Source organism: Phaseolus vulgaris, chromosome 9 (assembly GCF_000499845.2).
Source record: "Phaseolus vulgaris cultivar G19833 chromosome 9, P. vulgaris v2.0, whole genome shotgun sequence".
Taxonomy (NCBI): Eukaryota; Viridiplantae; Streptophyta; class Magnoliopsida; order Fabales; family Fabaceae; genus Phaseolus; species Phaseolus vulgaris.
The window spans coordinates 18,121,186-18,144,209 of record NC_023751.2 but is presented as its reverse complement, the minus strand read 5'-3'; the positions used below and the strand labels follow the sequence as shown (position 1 = coordinate 18,144,209).

At 34.9% G+C, this 23,024-nt stretch overlaps 3 protein-coding genes across 12 annotated transcripts; all 3 read left to right on the top strand.

The window, feature by feature from the left end:
- Positions 1–5,360: 5,360 nt before the first annotated feature.
- LOC137821154 (uncharacterized) lies at positions 5,361–11,757 on the top strand. 3 transcript variants are annotated; one of them, XM_068625618.1, is made up of 6 exons: positions 5,361–5,546; positions 5,641–5,672; positions 7,038–7,226; positions 10,570–10,617; positions 11,316–11,383; positions 11,471–11,757. In XM_068625618.1, the coding sequence occupies exons 1-6, from the start codon at positions 5,470–5,472 to the stop codon at positions 11,528–11,530; spliced, it is 474 nt and encodes a 157-aa protein (XP_068481719.1). In that variant the 5' UTR covers positions 5,361–5,469; the 3' UTR covers positions 11,531–11,757. The 3 variants fall into 3 exon arrangements, with proteins under 3 accessions (XP_068481719.1, XP_068481718.1, XP_068481717.1); XM_068625617.1 differs by having other exon boundaries at positions 11,468–11,757; XM_068625616.1 differs by having other exon boundaries at positions 11,316–11,757.
- A 1,151-nt stretch (positions 11,758–12,908) lies between these two features.
- Positions 12,909–17,616, top strand: LOC137823033 (DEAD-box ATP-dependent RNA helicase 50). The gene is made up of 7 exons (XM_068628110.1): positions 12,909–13,531; positions 13,673–13,867; positions 13,983–14,170; positions 14,943–15,156; positions 16,653–16,784; positions 16,891–17,066; positions 17,160–17,616. Exons 1-7 carry the CDS (start codon positions 13,004–13,006, stop codon positions 17,383–17,385), a joined length of 1,659 nt encoding a protein of 552 aa, XP_068484211.1. The 5' UTR covers positions 12,909–13,003; the 3' UTR covers positions 17,386–17,616.
- A 948-nt stretch (positions 17,617–18,564) lies between these two features.
- LOC137823032 (protein FAR1-RELATED SEQUENCE 2) lies at positions 18,565–22,934 on the top strand. Of its 8 annotated transcripts, none has more exons than XM_068628104.1 (9): positions 18,565–18,701; positions 19,451–21,567; positions 21,661–21,717; positions 21,800–21,853; positions 22,011–22,076; positions 22,157–22,219; positions 22,296–22,364; positions 22,450–22,524; positions 22,606–22,934. In XM_068628104.1, the coding sequence occupies exons 2-9, from the start codon at positions 19,483–19,485 to the stop codon at positions 22,678–22,680; spliced, it is 2,544 nt and encodes an 847-aa protein (XP_068484205.1). In that variant the 5' UTR covers positions 18,565–18,701; positions 19,451–19,482; the 3' UTR covers positions 22,681–22,934. The 8 variants fall into 8 exon arrangements, with proteins under 8 accessions (XP_068484205.1, XP_068484210.1, XP_068484206.1 ...); XM_068628109.1 differs by having other exon boundaries at positions 18,574–18,701; positions 22,296–22,361; positions 22,610–22,934; XM_068628105.1 differs by having other exon boundaries at positions 18,574–18,701; positions 22,296–22,361.
- The last annotated feature ends 90 nt before the right edge of the window (positions 22,935–23,024 follow it).

The following is a 23,024-nucleotide window of genomic DNA, read 5'->3' as shown; positions in this document are numbered from 1 at the left end:
TTTAAAACATTCAAAATAACATATAATCAAACTCGATTATCATCACGTAACTTTCAATAAACAAAATAAATAACTTTCATTATCTATAATTTTCTATTCCAAAGAAAGTTTCACTCTGGATAAAAGAATTACTCAAAATCTAGATTAAAATATCTAAATATAATATATTTTAACATTGTTGAAATAAGCTAAATAGAAGAGTTAGGTTGTTAACTCTAATTATCCAAAACTTAAAGCTAGGTATTTATGTTATTAGAATGTTTTTAATTCATTCTGTTTTTAACAGCTATAAATAGCATTGCTTGTATTGTATCAGTACAGTTTTTCTAATAAAAATATTTTAGTTTCAATTTCAATTATCAATTAATTCCCAACAGATTGGTATCAGAGCATAGGGAGGGGACTGTGTGGTTTCCTGACAGTGAGGGTAAGACTGCTGCTGGAACTTTGAGCAGAGGATGATCTATTGTTTTGCACGCCAAGAATTGGAGGTTGACTGTTGTAGGTGATAGCTGTCATGGCTGCATTTGGTGTGGTTCTAGGGAGTCTTCCGGTGTTTGATGGGAAGGATTATGATGATTGGATTGTGAAGATGGAAGCCGTTCTTGATTTTCAATAATTAGAAGAAGTTGTCAAGATTGGGTTTCAAGATTCAACCAAGCTTGAAAGAAAGGAGCAGAAGAAAAAGTCTGAGAAGCAATCAAAAGAAAATAAAAGGATTGATTGCAAGGCACGGATGTTACTGCATCAGTGTGTCTCAGCTGCCATTTTTCAGAAAATCTCAAAAGCTGAATCTGCCAAGCATATTTGGGACATACTGGAACAAACCTATGGAAATACTGGTAGGGTTAAGAAGGTGAGGCTTCAATCACTCATAAAGACAATTTGAATTGTTGCCCATGACTGATCAAGAATCAGTGTGTGATTACTTTGGTAAAATCCAAGCAATTGCAAATTCCATGCGAGATTGTGATGAGCACTTGCCTGATTCAAAGGTGGTTAAGAAAATTTTTAGAACTTTGACTCCTGCTTTTGATCACATTGTAGTGGCAATTGAAGAATCCAAGGATCTTGATGAAATGACACTAGAAGAACTCCAAAATTCTCTTGAAGCACATGAGCAACGGTTACTTTCAAGAAAATGTAAAGAAAAGGTAGTAGAGCAAGTTTTCCAGACTCAAATTGCTGGTAGAGGCAAAGGAAGAAGTGGCTGGAAAAAGAAAGGAAGAGGAAGAGGAAGAAAAGGTCAATCAAGTGACTGGCCTGCTTCAAGCAATCAGAACCAGAGTCAAAATAGTGTGCAGAAGCAGAAATTGGCTGCTGGTAGAGGGAGTCAAGATCATGGATCCAAGAAATTCCAGGATAAAAGAAAACTGCAGTGTTATAATTGTGGAAAGTATGGTCATTTTGCAGTTGAATGTTGGGGAGCTGATAACAGTAACAACACTGGAAAAAATTTCAAGAAAGATGAGGCACATCTAGCTCAAGAAGATGAAGATTCTGATTTAGATCAAGTGTTATCAATGGCCACTACAAATCAGGATGAAGATGCTTCAAGTTGGTACTTAGACACAGGTTGTTCCAATCATATGACTGGCAACCGGGAGTGGATTATTGATTTTGATTCTAATGTCAAAAACAATGAGAGATTTGCAGATAATAGTATGATCTCTGCTGAAGGAATTGGCAAGGTCAGATTCACTTGTAAAGATGGAAGAGTTGGTTGTATGAATGATGTCCTATATTTGCCATCAATGAAGAATAATCTTCTCAACTTAGGCCAACTACTGGAAAAGGGATTCAAAATGTCAATGGAGCATAATTATATCAAGATCTATGATCAGAAATCAAGGTTAGTTCTTAAGGCACATTTGTCTAAAAATAGGACTTTTAATACTAACCTTAATACATCAACTGCACAATGCTTATCTTCAATTGGGGATAAGGAGGAAACAAATATGGTGTGGCACTACAGATTTGGCCATTTGAATTTCAAGAGTTTGAACAAACTGAGCAGTAAACAAATGGTCACAGGGTTGCCACCAATCAACCTATCTCATAAGACTTGTGAAGGTTGCCTATTTGGGAAGCAATCAAGAAAGAATTTCAAGAAATCAGTACTACAAAGAGTAAAGAAGCCTTTGGAGGTTGTATATTCAGATGTATGTGGCCCTCTTGATAGTAATTCACTTGGAGGTAATAGGTATTTTCTTACTTTTGTGGATGAATTTACTAGAAAAATATGGATTTACCTATTAAAGGAGAAATGTGAGGTGTTTGGAAGATTTGTAAAATTTTGTGCTAAGGTTGAAAGGCAATCAGATTATGCCTTAACCATTTTCAGAACTGATGGAGGTGGAGAATTCAATTCCAAAGAGCTGGAAGAATTTTGTGTTGCAAAAGGAATTGAACATGAAGTTACAGCTCCTTACACTCCACAACATAATGGAATTACAGAGAGAAGAAATAGAACTTTGCTTGATATGGCAAGGTGCATGCTCAAAGGCAAGGGGCTGCCTCATAGCTTTTGGGGAGAGGCTGTCTCCACTGCAGCCTATATTCTCAATAGGTGTCTTACAAAAAAAATTGGAGGCAGCTGTACAGAAACAGTTTGGTCTGGACTTAAACCAACTGTTAGTCATTTGAAAATATTTGGTTCCTTGTGCTATAGGCATATTCCAGATGAGAAGAGGAAGAAGTTGGAAGATAAGAGTGAAGCTTTTATCTTAATTGGATATCATCAAACAGGTGCTTACAAGTTGTTCAATCCAGTAAACCAGCAAATTCTCATCAGCAGAGATGTTGTTGTAGATGAGAATGCATCATGGAATTGGAGTAAATCTGTAAAACAAATTCATTGTTTTTTAGAAGACAGTGGACAACAGCAAGATGAAGAACATGAAAATATAGTTGAGCCAGAATCTAGAAGATCACAAAGGCAAAGATTTCCTTCTTCTAGATTAAGAGGTCATGAAGTTTACAGTGATAATTTGATCACTGATGAAGGAGAGTTGGTTTACTTAGCATTTGTGGCAGACATTGAGCCAATCACTTGGAAGGAGGCAATAGTTGATAGAAAGTGGAAGAGTGCAATGATTGAAGAGCTGGAATCACTGGAGAGAAATGAAACCTGGGAATTAGTGGCTTTGCCAAAGGGAAAAAGACCAATTGATGTCAAATGGGTTTTCAAGATAAAACTCAAGTCTGATGGCAGCATAGCCAAGCATAAAGCAAGATTAGTTGCTAAGGGTTTTCTGTAGAAACATGGAATATACTACATTGAAGTCTATGCACTAGTGGCCAGATTGGTGATTGCTGTGGCCAGTTTTAGAAACTGGAAAATCTATCAAATGGATGTTAAATCTGCATTCTTGAATGGAATTTTAGAAGAGGAGGTTTATGTGACTCAGCCACCAGGTTTTGAAGCAAAGGATGCCAGCCACAAAGTGTTCAAACTTAAGAAAACACTTTATGGACTCAAACAAGCTCCTAAAGTGTGGAATAAACTGATAGATTCGTTTTTGCTCAAGCTAGGCTTCACAAAGTGTTCAGTAGAATATGGAGTGTATGTAAGAGAGTCACAAAGTCAAAGCTTAATCTATGTATGTCTATATGTGGATGATTTGTTAATCACATGGAGTTTAATGATAGAGATTGAGCAATTCAAAAATAGATTGAAGGCTGTTTTTGAAATGACAGAGATTTGGGAATGCTTAGCTATTTTCTGGGAATGGAATTTGTATACACAGATCAAGGTATTATCCTACATCAAAGGAAGTACATTAATGAAGTGCTCAACAGATTCAATATGAATCAATGCAATGGAGCTAGGGTGCCTGCTGCTGGAAATTGAAGCTGACAGAAGCCTTGGAGGAGATTGCAGTAGATAGTACTTTGTTTAAACAGATTGTTGGAAGTTTGAGGTTCATCTGCAACAGCAGGCCTGACATAAGCTATGCAGTTGGACTAATAAGCAGATTCATGTGTAATCCAAGAGCCCCTCATATGGCAGCAGCAAAGCACATATTGAGGTATCTTAAGGAGACAACAGGGTATGGCTTACTTCCAGTAAACTTGAATGAAGTTGAAGACTGTTTGGAGGCTTGGAGTGATTCAGATTGGTGTGGTGATAAAGTGGGAAGGAAGAGCACCTATGGATATTTTTTCAAATATCTGAAAGCACCAATTTCTTGGTGTTCTAAGAAGCAAACTGTAGTTGCTCTCTCATCTTGTGAGGCAGAGTATTTAGTTGCAGCAGAAGCAGCTTGTGAATGTGTTTGGCTTGAGTTTGTGCTTGATGATTTGAAGCTGGATGATGTGAAGCCTGTGCAACTGTGTGTGGACAACCAATCAGCCATCAACCTTGCAAAGAATCCAATCTCACATGGGAGGAGTAAACCCATAGAGACCAAGTTCCAGTTCCATTTCTTAAGGAAACAAGTTGGAAAAGAAAAGTTAGAAGTGAAGCATTACAACACCAAGGAGCAAGTGAGTGATATTTTCACCAAACCACTTAGACTAGACAGATTTGAAGAACTAATTTAGCTTAAGGAAGAGTGTTGAAATAAGCTAAATAGAAGAGTTAGGTTGTTAACTCTAACTACCCAAAACTTAAAGCTACATATTTCCATATTTCTGTTATCAGAATGTTTTTAATTCATTCTGTTTTTAACAGCTATAAATAACATTGCTTGTATTGTATCAGTACAGTTTTTCTAATAAAAAGATTTTAGTTTCAATTCCAATTATCAATTAATTCCCAAAAAAACATAACCTTAACAAATATGAAAGAATCACTTTTATCTAATTTCACACAAATTTATAACAGATTAAGAAACAAAAATTAAAATACACATAAATTTTTTCTATTTAAAAATATAATTAATTAAAAATACCATTAACTCGATAAAGGTATGATCCGATTTTATAAAAAATAAGATTTATAGAAAAAAAATTAGAGACAAGGGATATAGAAAAAAATAATTGAGAGAGAAAAAAAGAAGAATTGAAAAATAAATGAAAGGATTTGTTTGCAATTTTTAAGTGATAATTTAATATTAATGTACTTAATAAAGTATCACTTCACCCATTAAACATGAAAACAAAAATATCATGATAATGTGAAATTGTTTAACACATTATTCGACTTTAAATTTTGCTATTATTTATGTATAATGGATCTAAACATAAAATTATCTAAACTTATTTGGAAATTTTGATTAGTTAAAATTTATTTACGAAGCAATTAAGCATCCGCACGTGTTGATAAATCGCATTGTTTAACATAGGCGTGGGTCGACCCGAATACCCGATCCAGGCACATCTTAATTATGAATTAGTGACGATATATAAGTTTATGGTAAGAGGAATGTGCTTTCTCTCTCTTTGAATTCTAATTCAACTCTTCTCTTTCTCTTTCTCTCTGTCTTCTGTGGAAGACGAGGAAGTAGTAGAAGCAGTTAGAGAAAGATGCTGGAGAATCTTCAGGCTGTTCCGGCGACGGAAACCGCCCCAGTCGTCAAGCGCTATGCTCCTCCCAACCAGAGGTATTTTCTATTATTAATTATATTATTTATTACTTCAATTACGTTACCCACTTTCCTTTTCAATTCCTAATATTTCCCATTCCTTCTTTTGCAGGAACCGTTCTTCCAACAGGCGCAAATCATCTGGTCAGTTCACTCCTGTTTTTCTTCCAATCAATTGATCCTTTTATATCTATTTCGATGTCTCAATCACATGCCTTGTCTTATTTATTACTGCAATTCCAAATGGGTATTTAGTAATGTCAAAGAGGTATAGATATAGTCCCTTTTTGCCCAATGACCACTAGTCTGCGTCTTTATTTTACTCCTCAACTCGATCCCTTCCTTATTAGTTGCACACGTCATGTTTGGGCTGCAAATTTCATTTGCTATAGCTCAATTACTTCCCTTTTACTGTTTATCTTTTGTCTATAAAATGGGAAGTACTTAAGTTAAATCCAGTGTTCCTAGTTTGGGATTTTTCCTGATTTCAAATACCATCCTGTAGTTTCAACTTTATTCCCTAACATATCCATCTTCAGCTCATGGAAGTGTAAGCATAAAACTAGTCATTTTGAGGAAGCTAACAATAAAAATGACACATTTTACCCCTTTTCGCACATACATGCACCCCTTACCCCTCACACATCGTCATTCTGTGAAAAAAAGATATAAAAAATGGAATAGGTTGGTTGTATGGTAATGGAATGAATCTCAGGAGGAAATTGGACAAAGTTTGAACAACAAGGTGCGACATTGAAATGGGGACAGACTGCAGGGTGAGGAAATGAATATATGTCAGACACAACACGATATATTGAAGTTAGCTTTGCTCACCCTACATATGCATGAAGTTATACGAGTTTATACAAAGAAAAAGAGCAGGCTTAAGCCTTGTTCACTCCTTTTAAACTCTTAATTTTATTGTGTTTATAAAATAACATCAAACACTAATGATTTTCTTCTGTATATCAAAATATTGTCAATCAAACATTGTTTTGCTTGAAAAATCTAAAGGCTAGATAGAAATGAATTTTGAAAAGGCCAAATATAAACTGAATCACCCCACACATCCCTCCCTGTTGACAATGGACTAATGACACCAGTGTTGGCTTCATCCTTCAGGCGTTGTCTTATGGGTGAGGATTTAAAAGAAATATCACATGAGAATAACTGTCAGTTACCATTGGTTTGCAAAACATATATGGTTAAATTGTTGAAGTTGAGAGGAAGTCTCTATACTTACTTAAGGTGCTACCGAACTTTACTTTTTTAATTTTAGTGCTATGTTCTCAATTAAGGTACTTACTATTTACAGTGACTAGAACAAAAATTAAGGAAAGAAAAATATAATATTTTTTTCAGTGGCCTTCCTTAATGACAAACCACTAATCTCATTTGCATAATTCAAACTGAGCAATGGCAAAAGCTTTAGGCACATTTTCTGTTAGTCCCCATTTTAGTTGGTTTGTTTCTAATTTCTAGTTGTTTGGTTTTAATTAACTTATGTAGATCGTCTTGATCGGACAAACAGTATTGGGAGTGAGTTAGAAAAGAATCAAGTTGCTTCTTCAAGAAGTGTTCACATTCCAGATCACGGAGATGCTGGTAGCAGTAATCTTCTTAACGAAAACCACTATTCAAGATTCATAACTTTAGAAGGGTGTAGTTGCAGTGCAGCTTCCCAGCTTCTCAATGATCGTAAGTGTATCCCAAACTTTGCTTGAAGAACTTGCATATATTGAGAAACTGAATATTCTTTCACTCTGATATTTTCTTATAATCTTACTAGAAACGTTGCTGTTAGTCTGTCCGTGGCAAATGACAATTGCTTTCAATTAGTAAGCATCGGTTTGACATCTGCAGATTTTTGGGGCATATGAAACATATGGTTTGGTTTCAATGAGCTTGTTGGTGGAATGGGGATGCCTAAGGCCCTCTTTTAGTTTTATCTAATCTGGTTTATGTTCACCTATTCCTGTTGGAGTCCAGAACTGTTAGTTTGCATTCCATTGATTTGTTTCAGACTCATCCTCAGTAAAAGCAGGTTGAGCAATTATAGTCAGGAGAATTTAGTGAATAACTAAGTGCAAGGTTGCTAGTAGCAGTTAGGCCAACAGGAAGTAGGAAATAATGTAAAAAGAGGTGATAGAGGGAGTAAGGAGGATATTGTGTATGCAAGAAAACTGAGAGTCGGCACAGCCTTTAGGTCTGTCAAAAACCAGGAAGTGTCATTAGGAGAGAATTCAGACCCTTGTATACACTAGTCCTCAGATCAATTATCACATTCATATCATTTAAGGCATTCATTTTGTCATCAAATTTCCTACCTCTGTTGAGAATAATTTTTGTTGTGTTATTATTCTTACTATTGTACTACTATGTTTCCTAATTTCCTTTTACTGAGCAGACATGTATATCATGTCATGATAAAACAAAATCCAAAATTAAAGAAATTCATGACATGATAAATAACAAGTAAAAGTTTTTACACACACAATCACCATCCATCTAGGAGCAATAGGAACACAGTATTGAAGTCAAAGAATGAAAGTTGATTGTGAAACTGGAATATTATCACTAGTTATTTTCAGAAAAAGTTGTGTTAGTTTAGAGTAACTCAGTCACGGATATGTTTGCTCCCCTACTTTTACCATAGGTTGCAAGTAGGATTCTGCATCAAGATCCATGACTCGATCATAATTGAATGTTCATAACTACTTTGTATTAGAGCTATGTTAATTGACAGAGGGAATTTAGCAGCAAAGTTAGATGACTTCATGGAGTACCCGTATGTTAGGCAACATGCTATTGAAGAAACAAACAATGGTAATTAAGGACATATCAGAGGTTCAAAAATAGAAATGAATCACAGCGTGGGATCCATGGTTCCATGATAGCCTAAAATGGAATTTCCCACTTATGATGACACCAAAGATCCTTAGGATGGTTGTAACACTGCGATTGACTTTTAACAAATTGCTAAAGGAGACAAGGTGGGATTGAATGCATTTCATGTCTTAGGAGAAGTGCAATTATGGTTTTACTAGATGAAATAAGAGGAGTCAGAACTGGATTGGATTCACTTCAAGCAATGTTATCTTATACAATTTGCACCTTTCAGTAATAAATTTCGTGGTGAACTGACCCATTTGAAGTACTTGGGTTCTCTAGAAGATTATCAATGTCCAATTCAATCCTTGCTAGCCTATACCTGCAATCTTAGACCTTACCAACAACTGGATCTTTTTACTGCTAGTTTGATAGAAGAGTTAAGGATTGATATTGAACTTCAGCAAACTAGGTAGGCTTGGCATTGAGATGAATATGGTCAAAGTATTAGAATTGTGCAAGCAAAGCAGCGCTAACACCATGACATTCTATGGGAAAATTCTTCAATTGTGCTTCTTTTACCGCCACTCAAACAAGTTAGGAACTAACGAGGAGCCCATAAATAAGCTAGATGGAGATAGTATCATAGTAATAAGGGGAAGAATGACTGAAAGAAGAGCTAAAGGGCATGTGTTACAATTGTGATGAAGTTTAAGTAGTGGGGGATAAATCTAAAAGGTTGTTTTGAATTCAAGTACCTGAGAAGATGGTAACCCAGTTGCAGGGAACCTCTTGTTCAACTTTAGACAATTTATCTTGCGCTGGAGGACCTAGTCGAAAATCGAGGCAAGGAGTAATGAGGTGGACCACTATTAGGATTACTACCGTATCTCTTACTAAAATCATGAACTACTTTAGCTTATTTTGTTTCCTCATATCAATAAGATGTGAAAATCAAATATCAATAAGATTTGCAAATCAAGATCTTTGATTTTAGATCCTTAGCATTATTATTTTTATTTGCATAATTGGTAGTTTTGATCCTAATAGATAGGGATCTCTTTATTGTTTGTTTTATCAATTAGGATAATTGTTAGATATTTTATCTCAATTAGAGATATTTTGTAGGCTTTTAAAGGGAAAATCTAATTAGAATATTATCTTGATTAATTATTTTAAAAAAAACTTGTGTTAGACTAGGAGAACTTTTGTCAAGGATGACTTTGCTTCTTAATTTCACTATAGGTTGCAAGAAAGATTCTTTTGTGCCTAAGACTATGAGTCAATCTTAGGTTCATAGCAACTTTTAGGGAAGTTTCCCTAGTGATTTGGTGCTTATCAGAAACCTAAACTAGTTCCACATCAAACCAAATTGTCTAGCCTTGGGGTACATATCGAAGGAAGTGATTCTTCTTGTCTTGCATCCAATACCTTGGATCTTTAAATCCCAACTCAGTCGGCTTACCTATGGAATAGCCTTGAGAAAATCTTATTTGCAATACCGTAGTTTCAACCCCTCTGTAGATTCTAGGAATCCTAACAAAAGAAGAAGCATTGATGGGAAGAAAATTGGGTTTGAGTCACCAATGAAGAGATGTGTGCATTGAACAAAAGTAGAACATGGAATACTGTGAAAAACTTGATATAGAAGTCCAGATGGGTGCAAATAGATCTACACTATGAAGTATACTCGAAAATTTAGCATTGAGTATCAAGAGACATATGCACCAATGGCAAAAATGCACAATCATAGTAGAGACTTTTTGTTGCAGACTTGTTGGAAGAATAGTATAGCAGTGACATTGATAAAAGGAAAGCTTGGATTAATCTATATATTATGTAACTACCTTTGTACAGAATATTCATTGGTCAATGTTCAGTCTATCTGTTTCCATAACGAATTATTTTCAATTGTCAAGTCTAAGGCAATGTCAACATTCTCCTAATTTGTTCTGCTTATTATGAATGCGTGTTTTCCCTTTAGTTCTATGTCTACATGGTTGCATGCCTTTTGTTTCATTAGGGTTTTATTGTCCTCAGCATTTTAACCATTCAGCTCTGCGCAACACATTAAGTTTATTGGATTGTGAAGAGAAAGGGATGGGTGGGTGAGGCTGGAGTTTGTTCATTACTTACAAGCCCTTTATGTTTTGCCCATATCCGTGGTTAACATTGCCTGTTATCTTTGTTGATCATAAATTTATGTTTTCAGGTTGGACAGCTGCAATGCAGTCCTACAATAATCCCAAAGATTCATCTGGTTAGTGCACAACCATAAAATATTATATTTTTTCCATTTTATGAACACTTGCAAACTTTGTTTATAGTATTTGATGACTATGAAACTGAAACTTGTTTTGTATGTCTAAGAAGTTCTCAATGTATTAAATTGAGGTCATCACTGAAACTATATATATGAAATTATTCGGACTGATTGCTTGTATCATATAAACCAAAGTAGCTCAAAATCCTGCTCATGTAATAAATATGCATATTATTTTGTAGCATCTAATTGAAAAATTGTTTATTACCAATTGGATAAATCTTGTGTCTTCTAATTGATGATTAGATATGAAATGAGTGATCTATGAGATGCTTATGAGTGTTTTGTTATAATCAAGCAACTAAAAAGTGTTTTCTTACCTTATACACTAGTTAGCAGTGCTTAAAGGGTTTTTTCTTCTCCTGAACATCTCCACCACACGCTGTATCGGTAATTCTGTCTTTTGTTTATGATTTTTATTAACATTTTGTTGTCCTGTTGATGCATTTCAAGTTGAAGCATCATCCTTTAAACAGTGGCGTTTACTATTTTTGTTTCTATGTTGCTTTTGGGAATTGGGATCCCTTGTTTTACCATTTTATCACTGCTGTTGATAAATACAATCAATAATAAATTGTGCTGCATAAGAACTGTTAAGCATGGGATGAAGTCTGGCTTTTACTTTACGATTTCAGACAAGCCAGTTATGTATTCAAGTGGGGCGTCAGTGTGGACTCATCAGCAGTTTAGACATCCTCAACAGGTAATGACTTTCCCTTACCTTGGCATCACATTTTGTTTCAGGTTATGCACCCAGCTGAGTGCTTCTTCCTCTTGTGTGTCACAGCAGGACTTCCTGGGAGAACTTCGTCGCCAAATGCACAATGCTAATCCTAGTTTCACCACATGATGGCTGACTTGGATGCCTTGTCTAATAAAGTTTTTGGAAGAACGTGGATTTGCCGACTGCTTTAAGAACACTTCCATACTTAAGCTACTTCTTGTTTTTGTCAAACTCATTACTAATACATGTAATGTAACTGAATTTCAGATCATCCACCATGCCTCTGTTTGTGTAAATTGGGATGTCGCACATTCAGGATTCCTATTTAAAGATTTATTCTGTATTCTTTCAAACTCTTCATTTCTTTATTTGTAGAGCCCTCCCTAGTGTTCACATTTTTTAGTTCCAAAAAATAAAGAAACCAAAAAACTAAGATATATGAAATACCGGTTTTATTCATCCAAGCTAAGTAATTTTATCGTTGTTTCTGTTGATATCCCAACATATCTAAGATTAATTATGTTACATAAAATTGACAACTGAATTTTTCACTTTTACTTCAAAAGTATTACCTGATTGCCCATCGAAAATTTACTGCCTTTTGAAATTGCAACACTGAATATCTGTTGACATGTTGTAGTTAACAATGGTGAAGAAGCAATTAAAAATATATTTAAACTTGCACCTAACAGTAGGGTAATTAAATTCATCGTTCCAGCTATGACTTCTAAAGCTATGTGGACTGTTCCTTCTAGCACCTCTATACCTTCTTCTTTCACTTTCAAAAATTTTCAAATTTTCAAAAAATGGCCTTTATAATATTCCAGATTACGTAATTCAGAAGTCATTTTTCAAATTTACAATTAGCTTTCAGATTATGTAATTCGGAAGCTTTTTTTTATATGCATGATTATTTTGTGGATTACATAATCCAGAAGTCTTATTTAACTTTCGAATTATATAATCCGAAAACTAGTTGGGGATGACAAAAAAAAGATAAAAATGTATTTTCATATGGAGGCGACAAAAGAGGATATGGAGGTGCAAGAAGAAAGAGTCAACTATGTGTCCAAGAAAATCTACATTTTTATTAAGTTTGCTTAAGTAATTGATTTGAGCGAGTCAATTTTGCTTATAAGAAAATGGTAGAATTAAAAAAACATGAAATTAAATTAAATCTAAACTTTAAAAATAAAAACAATTAACATCTTTAACCATATTACAAAATAAATACATTTATTTTAAAATAAATTAGAGTACATGTTAACATGATGTTATTGAGTTTTTTTATAAGACCAGTAACAATAACTTCAATTTATCTCAAAAAGATATTAATTTAATTACATTAGGTTAGATAAAGTAAGTCGAGAACACTGTTAATTTATATATTAGAATAAAATATATTTTTTAAAAATTATTATTTTATTTTATTTAAAATTGAAAAGTTGAGATGTTTGAAAATAGTGTGTTTTGTTTATAAAATTAACTTCTCTGAAGATATATTTTATAAGTATGTATAAAATATGTAAATATATTTATAAAATGGAGAAAAGAAGGTTATCTAGAGAGTGAGGAAGAAAGAGGAAGAAGAGCAGAGAAATGGTGGTTGGAAGAGTTGTTGTTCTGAATCCTCCCTCCAATCTGTTCCACAATCCTTCTTCTGCTGCCACGCTCATACCTCCACACACTCGTCTTCTCTCTTTCTCCGCTTCCGCCGCCTCCTCCTCCTCCTCCTCCTCCGCCGCCAATCGCACTCGCCACACTCCCACTACCAACAACGACTCTCCCTTCTCAGCTTTCGGAAGACTCAAGGATCAGAAACCGAAGACTGTGCTTCATAGAAGCAAGGACCGAAGACGCGAAGAAGAAGAAGAAGACGATAACGATGATGATGAGGACTACAATGAGAATCACGCAGCCCCCAGACGCAGACCTTCTCAGTCACGGTCTCGGTCAGGTGGACGAGAACGAGGAGGATGGGATATCATTCCCAGGTTTCCCTCACAAGCCAAAACCACCACTGACACCAACTTCTTCAGTCTCAAGTCATTTAAAGAAGTTGGGTGCGCTGACTACATCCTTCAATCCCTCCAAAAAATCTTCTTGACGCGCCCTTCCCATGTGCAGGTACCTATTCATTCATTCATTCATTAATTCTTACTATCACTCACTCACACTCGTATATCCTTTGTTATTACTTTGGGCTTTATGCTATTATTGACAAGTTCGAGTGCAGTGAGTCATTTGATTGTTGTATTGAATGTGTAGGCCATGGCTTTTGCTCCTGTTCTCAGCGGAAAGACTTGTGTCATAGCTGACCAAAGTGGTTCTGGAAAGACATTAGCTTATCTTGTACCAATCATTCAGCGTGTTAGACAAGAAGAACTTGAAGGACGTAGTCAATCCTCTTCACAAGCTCCTAGAGTCCTTGTACTCGCACCCACTGCGGAGTTAGCTTCTCAGGTCAAATCCTCCTTATTTTCTCATTCCCAATCTAGCTTATTATTTTGCTTCTTTCGACCCTTTGAGAGTGGTGTAACTCCATTGTCCATCTAATGCACTATTGCCTGCTTTGCAGGTCTTAGATAATTGTCGATCCTTGTCAAAATCTGGGGTTCCATTCAAATCTATGGTTGTCACGGGAGGTTTTCGACAAAGGACTCAACTGGAAAGTTTACAGCAGGGAGTTGATGTCTTAATAGCTACGCCTGGCCGTTTTTTGTACCTCATGAATGAAGGCTTCTTGCAGTTAACAAATCTAAGATGGTAAAGCTTGCTCTCTTATTGATTGAATATCTTACTACCATTACGGATTTTTACATTTATTTTCTGTTTTATCATCAAACAGGCAGTGTAACTAATTTCCACTAGTAATAAGAGTTTTTTTCACACAATGCACAACAATGAAATATGCTTGTGTAACTTGTACTAAGTTGGTTCTTGGATTGCTTGGTCTAGTTGCTGGAGACATATCTTTAGTCTTTGACTCGCGTAGTATGGCATAAGAAAATGGACATAATTTTAATTGTTGTTTAACATGTGCTACAAAATTGGTGATCAAGATTACATCGCATCAGATTTTATCTGTTGCTGTTGATTGATCTGCTGTCATTATGGCACCAATCTGTGGGAATTGATGTTGAAACTGCATATCATATCATGAATAAGGATATGGATACTACACTAGAAAGAGGAGTGAAAAGTGAGAAAGTGATTGTGTATTTGCTATTGATTTAAAGTGGGTTAGGTGGTTCAGTAATCCAAATCTACAGTAAATACATTTGTACTATCACTTCATACTTGTGTTCACTTCATAGAAGTCAAATTCCTAGGATGAATGTTACTCGATGTGGTGTGAATATGTATCCATTGGGATATCTGACTTTTAAGTTCTATTTTGATAGTGACACTTTCCTGTTAGATTGATAAAAAAGAAGTACCAGACTTCCATGCCCTTTCCTTCCTCTACGCGTCTATTTAGGATATTTTATCTATCCACACTGATTGTGAAATTTATCTTGACTACAATTTGTTTCAGTGCTGTGTTGGATGAGGTAGATATTCTCTTTGGTGATGAGGACTTTGAAGTGGCTCTTCAACGCCTGATCAGTTCTTCACCGGTTGACACACAGTATCTATTTGTGACTGCAACTTTACCAAAAAATGTTTTCACCAAATTGGTTGAAGTTTTTCCCGATTGCGAAATGATTATGGGACCTGGTATGCATCGCATAAGTTCTCGCCTTGAGGAGGTCAGGTTTCAGTTGTAACTTTCATTTCTTTCTATTTCATTTTGTTAGATAGATGACAACATTACGGAATATCAGAAGACTTATCTAAGAATATGTTAACTTAGTACGGAAAATTCAATGGACTAAGTATGAGAAACATAATTACTTCTTGTCTCCTACCTGATATTAAATTGACTTATATTTTACTTAGTAGCTATATATAATTTGGACCTTCTATTTTATTTTAGATCAATGGCTCATAATAAGTACTTAAAAGGCTATCTTGATAAAGCAGTGACTAATCATCCCATAATAGTCTCCATAACTATGAACAAGAAGATAAAAGTAGGAAGTGGAAAACAAAATTTGCATCAAGATTGGCATTTTAAATACTTAATTTGAGCAGTTAATCTAGAATAAAATAGAAGGTTCAGATTAAGAGTAACTCATTATACTTGTGCTTGGAGTAAGTAGATTCCTCTACCACACATACACGCACACTCTGGTGGGGAAAGATTCTCTGGGTTGGAGATACCTCCACAAGAAAGGATAAAGGAAGAGGATCAGTATTGTATTCAGCACCTCAATCAAGGAAAATCAAGGATATATATAGCCAATATAGGCAATGTGCTCATTTTAACAGAATTCAATTTAACTACTTTAACAAATTGCCAACTCAGCATAACAAAATCTGAAAGCAAATTATAGAACTTATTATTCCTCTCCTCTTAGTAATAAACATATTCTGAATTTATTTTCTGTTTAGCAGTCCTTTTGGGCCCACTGGTCTGGGCCTCTTCTACTTGCATGTTCACGTCATATACTTTGTACTGTGGTGCATAGCTATTAGAATTTTATTATTCATGAATTGAAAGATACCATTTGCTATAGTTGACTACCTATCAATTCATATTATGCGATGAATCTCAAATGATTTTGAATCTTACAATATATGAATGAGTCAGTGTAATTTTGTATCATGGATAGATTCACACTATCCCAGTATTTTATTTACCTTTCTTTCATGAAATTGAAAAGTCATAATAAAGCCAAAATTTTCGTTCTTCTATAATAGGAGTTTAACAAACTCAGATATAACTCAACTCTGTTATATGAGGCTTATGGTTAAGTTGTTTTATCTAATGCTAGTTTACAATTATTACCTTGAACGCTGTGTACCATTTATATGATATGCTTGAAGTTATTTTTCACTGTCTTTGAGTCTTACAATTTGATACAACTTGTGATCCGTGGTTCAAAAATTAACTTGGCTATGACTATTTGAATCTCGCGTTGGTAACACGATTGCTAGTAGCAAATTAGAAAAGTGGTATCATATACTGTATTATATATCTGAGGGTGCTGGGTTGTTTTGGTGCTATATTATATTCTAGTCTAGACAACTATAATACAAATCAATATTTGTTATGTAACTGATTTCTATGCTAGACTACCAGTATTTTGAGTCATCAGTTTCTATGTATCTTGATGTGATTATTATCTTCTCATTTGTTCAGATTCTAGTAGATTGCAGTGGAGAGGATGAACAAGAAAAAACTCCTGATACAGCATTTTTGAACAAGAAAACCGCACTTGTGCAGCTTGTGGAGGAAAGTCCTGTTCCAAGAACTATTGTGTTCTGCAACAAGGTACTTTACATTCTAACTTTTGAGACTTATCTTTTATAATTTTCGTTTTCCATGCAGCATTTGTCCTTTTATTTTGGTGTAATTCTCCATAAAATAAAAATTGCAGATTGAAACATGCAGAAAAGTTGAAAACTCATTAAAGCGATTTGATAGAAAAGGAAATCGCATGCAAGTTCTACCCTTCCATGCTGCCATGACACAAGAATCACGGCTTGCTAGCATGGCAGAGTTTACACGTTCTCCGTCACAAGGAGTCTCCCAGTTTATGGTTTGCACTGACAGGTATTTATCCGTGTTAACTCATTTTTTCTTTGCCTTTCTGACGTTTTGTTATGTAAATTTTCACTGGTAAGTGATTATGGTAACTTGTCACAGGGCTTCACGGGGAATAGACTTTGCAGGAGTGGATCATGTCATACTCTTTGACTTCCCGCGTGATCCAAGTGAATATGTACGGCGTGTTGGAAGAACGGCCAGAGGGGCGAAGGGAGTAGGAAAGGCATTTATTTTTGTGGTTGGCAAGCAAGTATCCCTTGCAAGCAAAATAATGGAAAGAAGTCGGAAGGGTCACCCACTACATGATGTGCCTTCGCCATATTAGCTGATGAAGTAGGAAGTTGAGTGAGAACCTGAAAAGGTTGCTCTCAACTCGACTGCTAGCAGCTGCTTAACCTCTCTTTTTTTATCCAAACCACCTTATTCAAAGCAACTTGGCTGATGCATAGGTGGCTTATTAGTAGCATAAGCACAAGGTGGTTTGCCACAGTTGTAGCTAAAACATGACTGTTTATTATCAAGATCTTTGAAGTATGTAATGAAAGATTTTCACCTACGCTAGTTTTTAGGTGCATTTTCACCTTTCGTAGTTTGCAAAATGTTAACATTAACTCATTTAGTTGTGAATAAAACTAGTAATACAAGAAAATTTTGACGTCACTTTGGTCTTGAATTATGGCTGGTCAATTTGGTCGTTACGAGAGTATTTTGTCCATTACTTTAGTCTTTGTTAATTTCAATACTTAACAGACCTGCTCACACGTCACCTTAAGATTCATGTAAGAGTAGATGTGGTTAATATCTACACAATTTTCTCTTCCTGAGACTAAAATGATGGCATCTGTTAAGCCAGTTTAAGCAAAATATAAGTCTCATGGTTAATATGGGACAATTTTTCTCCTTTAGCATCTAAATAGTATAAATGTAGACACATTCTGGGTGAAATTATTTTACATTTTTAACATTAATAAAGTTATACATAATATCATAAGTTGTGTAATTCTCTTATTAGAATTGGAATTTTACTTAACAATATCACTTAATTGGATTATTTGTCACCAAATTATTTATTAGGTAATTATTGAGGTAAAAATTCAAATATGATCATGTAAACAAGTTGTCTTTTTTTTTTTTTTTTATAAAGTTTTCGTGTTAGGTATCACTATCCAACTTGACATCTCAGCTAAACTGACACCTCAAGTAACAACAATCATCTGTCATTACATGAAAAAAAATAATTTGAATTTTAGTTAAGAAAAAATCAACTAAATCTATAAAGTTAATCATTTTCTTATTTTAATATTTTTCAGTTTCACTAATTAAGATAACAGTTTGTTCATTATTTTATTTTTGTTGAGTGCCAGAATCTTTTTTCAATGTGCCATCAATTTAATAATTATATATGATGTCAAAATTCCAAAATAGTGTCTTGTTATAACAGTGTTAAATAAAAAAAAAACACACACACACACATATATATATATATATATATATATATATATAGTTTAATAACAAAAACTAAGGTTGCGTGGTTGTGTTGTGTAGCCTGCAGTGGAGTGAAGGGAGAAAGCAAAGCATCTTCTTCATTTTGTCTTTCTTCATCTTCTCAGCAATGCCGCCTTCGTCAACAACTCACTTTAGGTTTCTACTTTCTTTCAATTTCGATTTCCTTCACTTTCTCTTATTTTCATTACCATATGCTTTGACCACCGTATCTGCTTTATTATTCAATTTGAATATATGGTTTCTTCAAATTGAGATGAGTGGGTATTAGATTTTGGCTCACCCACTTCACCACTCATCCTTTCAACCCTCCACCTTACCCAATGTCGCTTATTCTTTATTAGTTTTTCAAGTAATTCGTATTATCGTATTTCTTTCTTCCCTATCAAAATGAATGAATGCAGCGGTCAGACAGTTTTTTCTAAATTTATAAAACTCGATAATGTTTGTGGGATTACTCTCTAGTGTGTTGTTTTTTTACCATGTGCATATCAACTTTGTTGAGATCTTGCTTGAGCAGGTTGACTGAACAAGACGGATTTAAAGTATTGCTAGTATATAATTTTGTCATGTATTTGTACAGTACACACACAAAATTGGGCGACATTGAACTTTTTTAAAATGTGGGGGTTGAAATTGATTTTTGGCCCTTGATATAGGAATTAAAAAGGTAATTAAGCCATTTAAATATTATTCCGTTCACTGCAGAATCTTGAAATTGTACATATTCTGAAGATTTATTTGCTTCTGTTTTCTTCATTGTGTGTTAAATATGATAATTCCAAATGTTTTTTTGTTTTTATGCCCTTATTACTTACACATTGGATTGTACTAGTATTTTGCCTTTATAAGATTCTGGTTGCTCATTTATATTCGCTCCATTTCAGATACTGTGATACAAGTTCCTTCTCCTTTTGATATGTTCTCCTCCATGGATATTGATCTTGAGGTACCTATATGTGAGCATGAGAAGCTTAATATTGGATCTAGTGGAAATGATGTTACAGATACAACATGTGATTTATGTATTGAGGAGCATAACATCAATCCTTTGTCAATGACTGCACACTGTAAGGAAGTTTTAAGTGAAAAAGCTTTCTGCTGTCAGGATCCAGTGGATTTGAATTCTAATCAAGTGGATGCTATTGATAAATTTCCCATTAAAGAACCACAAAATGGCTTGGAATTTGAATCAAAGGAGGCTGCCTATTCTTTCTACAGAGAATATGCCCGCTTAGTGGGATTTGGCATCACAATAAAAGCCAGTCGGCGCTCAAAAAAGTCTGGTAAATTTATTGATATTAAAATTGTTTGTTCTAGATTTGGAAGTAAGCGTGAGTCCGGTACAGCGGTTAATCCACGACCATGTACAAAGACAGACTGTAAGGCTGGAATGCATATGAAGAAGAAGCTTGATGGTAACTGGATTATATACAATTTTGTAAAAGAGCACAATCATGAGATCTGTCCGGATGATTTTGTCAGGGGACGTAGCAAACAAATAAGTAATGTAGCTTGTCATAAGAAGGGCATGCAATTTGCTCTAGATGAGGGAGATGTACAGTTGATCATCGAATACTTTATTTCTATGCAGTGTGAAAATCCGAACTTCTTCTATGCAATAGACCTGGATCAGGATAGACATTTGAGAACTGTATTTTGGGTTGACTCAAAAGGAAGATTTGATTATCCAAACTTTCATGATATTGTGTTGATTGACACTTTTTACCTGAAAAACAAATATAAAATTCCTTTTGTTCCTTTCGTCGGAGTGAACAATCACTTCCAGTACATTTTACTTGGATGTGCACTGGTTGGGGAAGAGTCTGTTTCCGCTTTTATGTGGTTAATGCGAGCATGGCTCAAGGCAATGAGTAACCTACCTCCCAAGGTGATTATCACAGACCAGGAGCAATTCTTGAAAGAAGCTGTTAAGGAAGTGTTTCCAGATAAATGTCACTGTTTCTGTCTATCACACGTTTTATGTAAAATAACCAAGAATTTGGATTATATCATAAATCAAAATAATAATTTCATGGAAAAATTTGACAAATGCATTCATCACTCCTGCTCAGATGAGCAATTTGAAGAGAGATGGTGGAAATTGATGAATAGAATTGAACTAAAGGATGACGAATGGGTTCAGTCATTGTATGAAGATCGTAAAAAGTGGGTGCCCACACTCATGCGGGACATTTCTTTTGCTGGATTGTCAACAATTGTAAGGTCTGAGAGTGTATCATCTTTCTTTGACAAGTATATTTGTGTTGATTCTTCCTTTAAGGAATTTATTGAACAGTATAAAGTTTTCTCTGTAGACTGTTTTGACATTGAAGCCAAAGCTGACATTGAAACAAAACAAAAGCAACCTACATTAAGATCTTTATCACCTTTTGAGAAGCAGCTATCTACAATTTATACAGATGCCATATTTAGAAAATTTCAGTTGGAAATATTGGGAATAATGTCTTGTCATCTCCAGAAAGAAACAGAAGGAAGGGAAAATCTAACATTTCTTATTGATGATTTTGAGAAGCAGAAGAAATTTATCGTTTCTTGGAAGGAAGCAGATTTGTGTGTCTGTTGTTCATGTTGTTTATTTCAATCCAAAGGTTTTCTGTGTAGACATACAATGCTTGTCCTTCAGAAGTCCGGCATAACCAGCATTCCATCCCATTATATTTTAAAACGATGGACGAAAGATGCAAAGGCCAATCAATTTTCTGGTGACATAATTACCAGGACTGCTAATCGAGTTCAACGTTTTAATGACCTTTGTAGGCGGGCAACTGTATTAAGTGAAATTGGATCTTCATCTGAAGATACTTACCGTGTTGCATCTCAGGCCATGGAAGAAGTGTATAAACACTGTGTGAACATAAAATATTCTTCTAGAAGCACTTCAGATCCCAACAAGTTGGCTCTTAATGCTTTTGATGTTGAAGATAAAAATAATGGCTGCCACAGGGCAAAACCTACTAAGAAAAGGAAATTCAATCAAAGGGTTAGTTGATGATCAACTCTTACGGTGCTGCTATAACTTGTTTTGACTTGTAGTAAGTGGTGGGCCTTCTTAAACAGATTTTGTATATTACAGGAATGCTCTGATCCAGAAAGAATCAATATCAAGATGATGGATGATTTCCGAAAGAGGGTTTGCCCATTTATTACTTAAAGCTTAGAACTCTTCTATTGCTCATACTTTGTAGGATCATCAGTGTTATCTTTATGTGCAGGAACAGAGAATTACAAGAGCGCACAACTTCAGTAATTGTTACATTTCTCAGCAGGTATGCAAACTGTGGTGCGGGATATTTCTCTGCCCACGATTGTCCATAAAGTATCTAAAGATAGTACTTTAACACTAGCAGTTTTCGTAAATGTTCATTCTCCTTTTAATTTCTATTTTATTCTTTGGGTACTTAAGATAATTTTTTGTTCTCACAGGACTTGGATTCTAGAGCTTCGACCCTTGATGCCTATTATGGGACTGAACAGAGTGTGGTTGGAGATGTATTATCTTGTCTTATCTGTACTTTTTTTTGTAGTTTGATAGTGTATAAATTAACTGCTTATACTTTTCAAAGGCGCAGTTGAACTCAGTCTCTATCATGCATGATGGCTATTATAGCGGTCAACCGGGCGTTTTAGGGCTGGTAGGGCGCATGGACTTTCTCCTAGCCTCTTTTCATGAGAGATGTTTAAGAATCTCATATTTTGTTTCAATCTCAGGGGCAATTGCATTCCATGGCAAGCCATGGTCCGCATTATGGGATGCAGCACAGTATACAAAGACCGGTAGTAAGTTATGGCTTACATTTTGAAACTATATGGCTCAAAAAATTTAATCCAACATAATTTAGCTTCTGCTGGTTTGTTTTCACAGCTTCAAGGACAACTCACTTTCAGAATGCCAACTGCACAAGGGTGTTTTGACCTTCAAGATAGTGTAGAAGCTACAGTATGCACTTAAATGATTCAGTTATATTTGCACTTTAGTTTGCAGTGCCAAGTATATTCATGAGATGTGATTTTGTTTCAGGAAGAACCTATTAGGGCTTCACAGTTCCATGGCATTACAACGAAGCAAGTAGAAGTTGATAAATCACTTTCCTGATATCTGGAAGAATACAGTTTTGTTTCCATGTTAGATTAAAGATGTAGATGTATATGTACTAAACAAAGTTGTTTTTGCTTGGGGAGTAGGCAAAAATTGCACTCTAACAAATGTGGTAAGTGGAGTGATGATAAAATAGTGTTCATAACATAGCCCAAAATAAGATCTATATTTTATATTTAAATTCTGTTGTAAAAAATATGTTTATAGACAACATATATGGATATATAATTGTTGATCAGCTTTTGAAGTAATTTTTTTTAATAATGTGAAGATTTTACTTTTGTCTACATTAAAACTATTTTTTGTTATCAACTGTTTTTTATATATGAAATAAAAATAGA

Coding starts and splice junctions, on each gene's coding strand:
- LOC137821154 (XM_068625616.1), top strand. CDS start 5,470: ATGCTGGAGAATCTTCAGGCTGTTCCGGCGACGGAAACCGCCCCAGTC. Junction 7,227..10,569: donor TTCCCAGCTTCTCAATGATC/GTAAGTGTATCC, acceptor TTATGTTTTCAG/GTTGGACAGCTGCAATGCAG. Junction 10,618..11,315: donor TAATCCCAAAGATTCATCTG/GTTAGTGCACAA, acceptor TTACGATTTCAG/ACAAGCCAGTTATGTATTCA.
- LOC137823033 (XM_068628110.1), top strand. CDS start 13,004: ATGGTGGTTGGAAGAGTTGTTGTTCTGAATCCTCCCTCCAATCTGTTC. Junction 15,157..16,652: donor TAAGTTCTCGCCTTGAGGAG/GTCAGGTTTCAG, acceptor TCATTTGTTCAG/ATTCTAGTAGATTGCAGTGG. Junction 16,785..16,890: donor CTATTGTGTTCTGCAACAAG/GTACTTTACATT, acceptor TAAAAATTGCAG/ATTGAAACATGCAGAAAAGT.
- LOC137823032 (XM_068628102.1), top strand. CDS start 19,483: ATGTTCTCCTCCATGGATATTGATCTTGAGGTACCTATATGTGAGCAT. Junction 21,718..21,799: donor TGGATGATTTCCGAAAGAGG/GTTTGCCCATTT, acceptor CTTTATGTGCAG/GAACAGAGAATTACAAGAGC. Junction 22,365..22,449: donor ACAGTATACAAAGACCGGTA/GTAAGTTATGGC, acceptor TTGTTTTCACAG/CTTCAAGGACAACTCACTTT.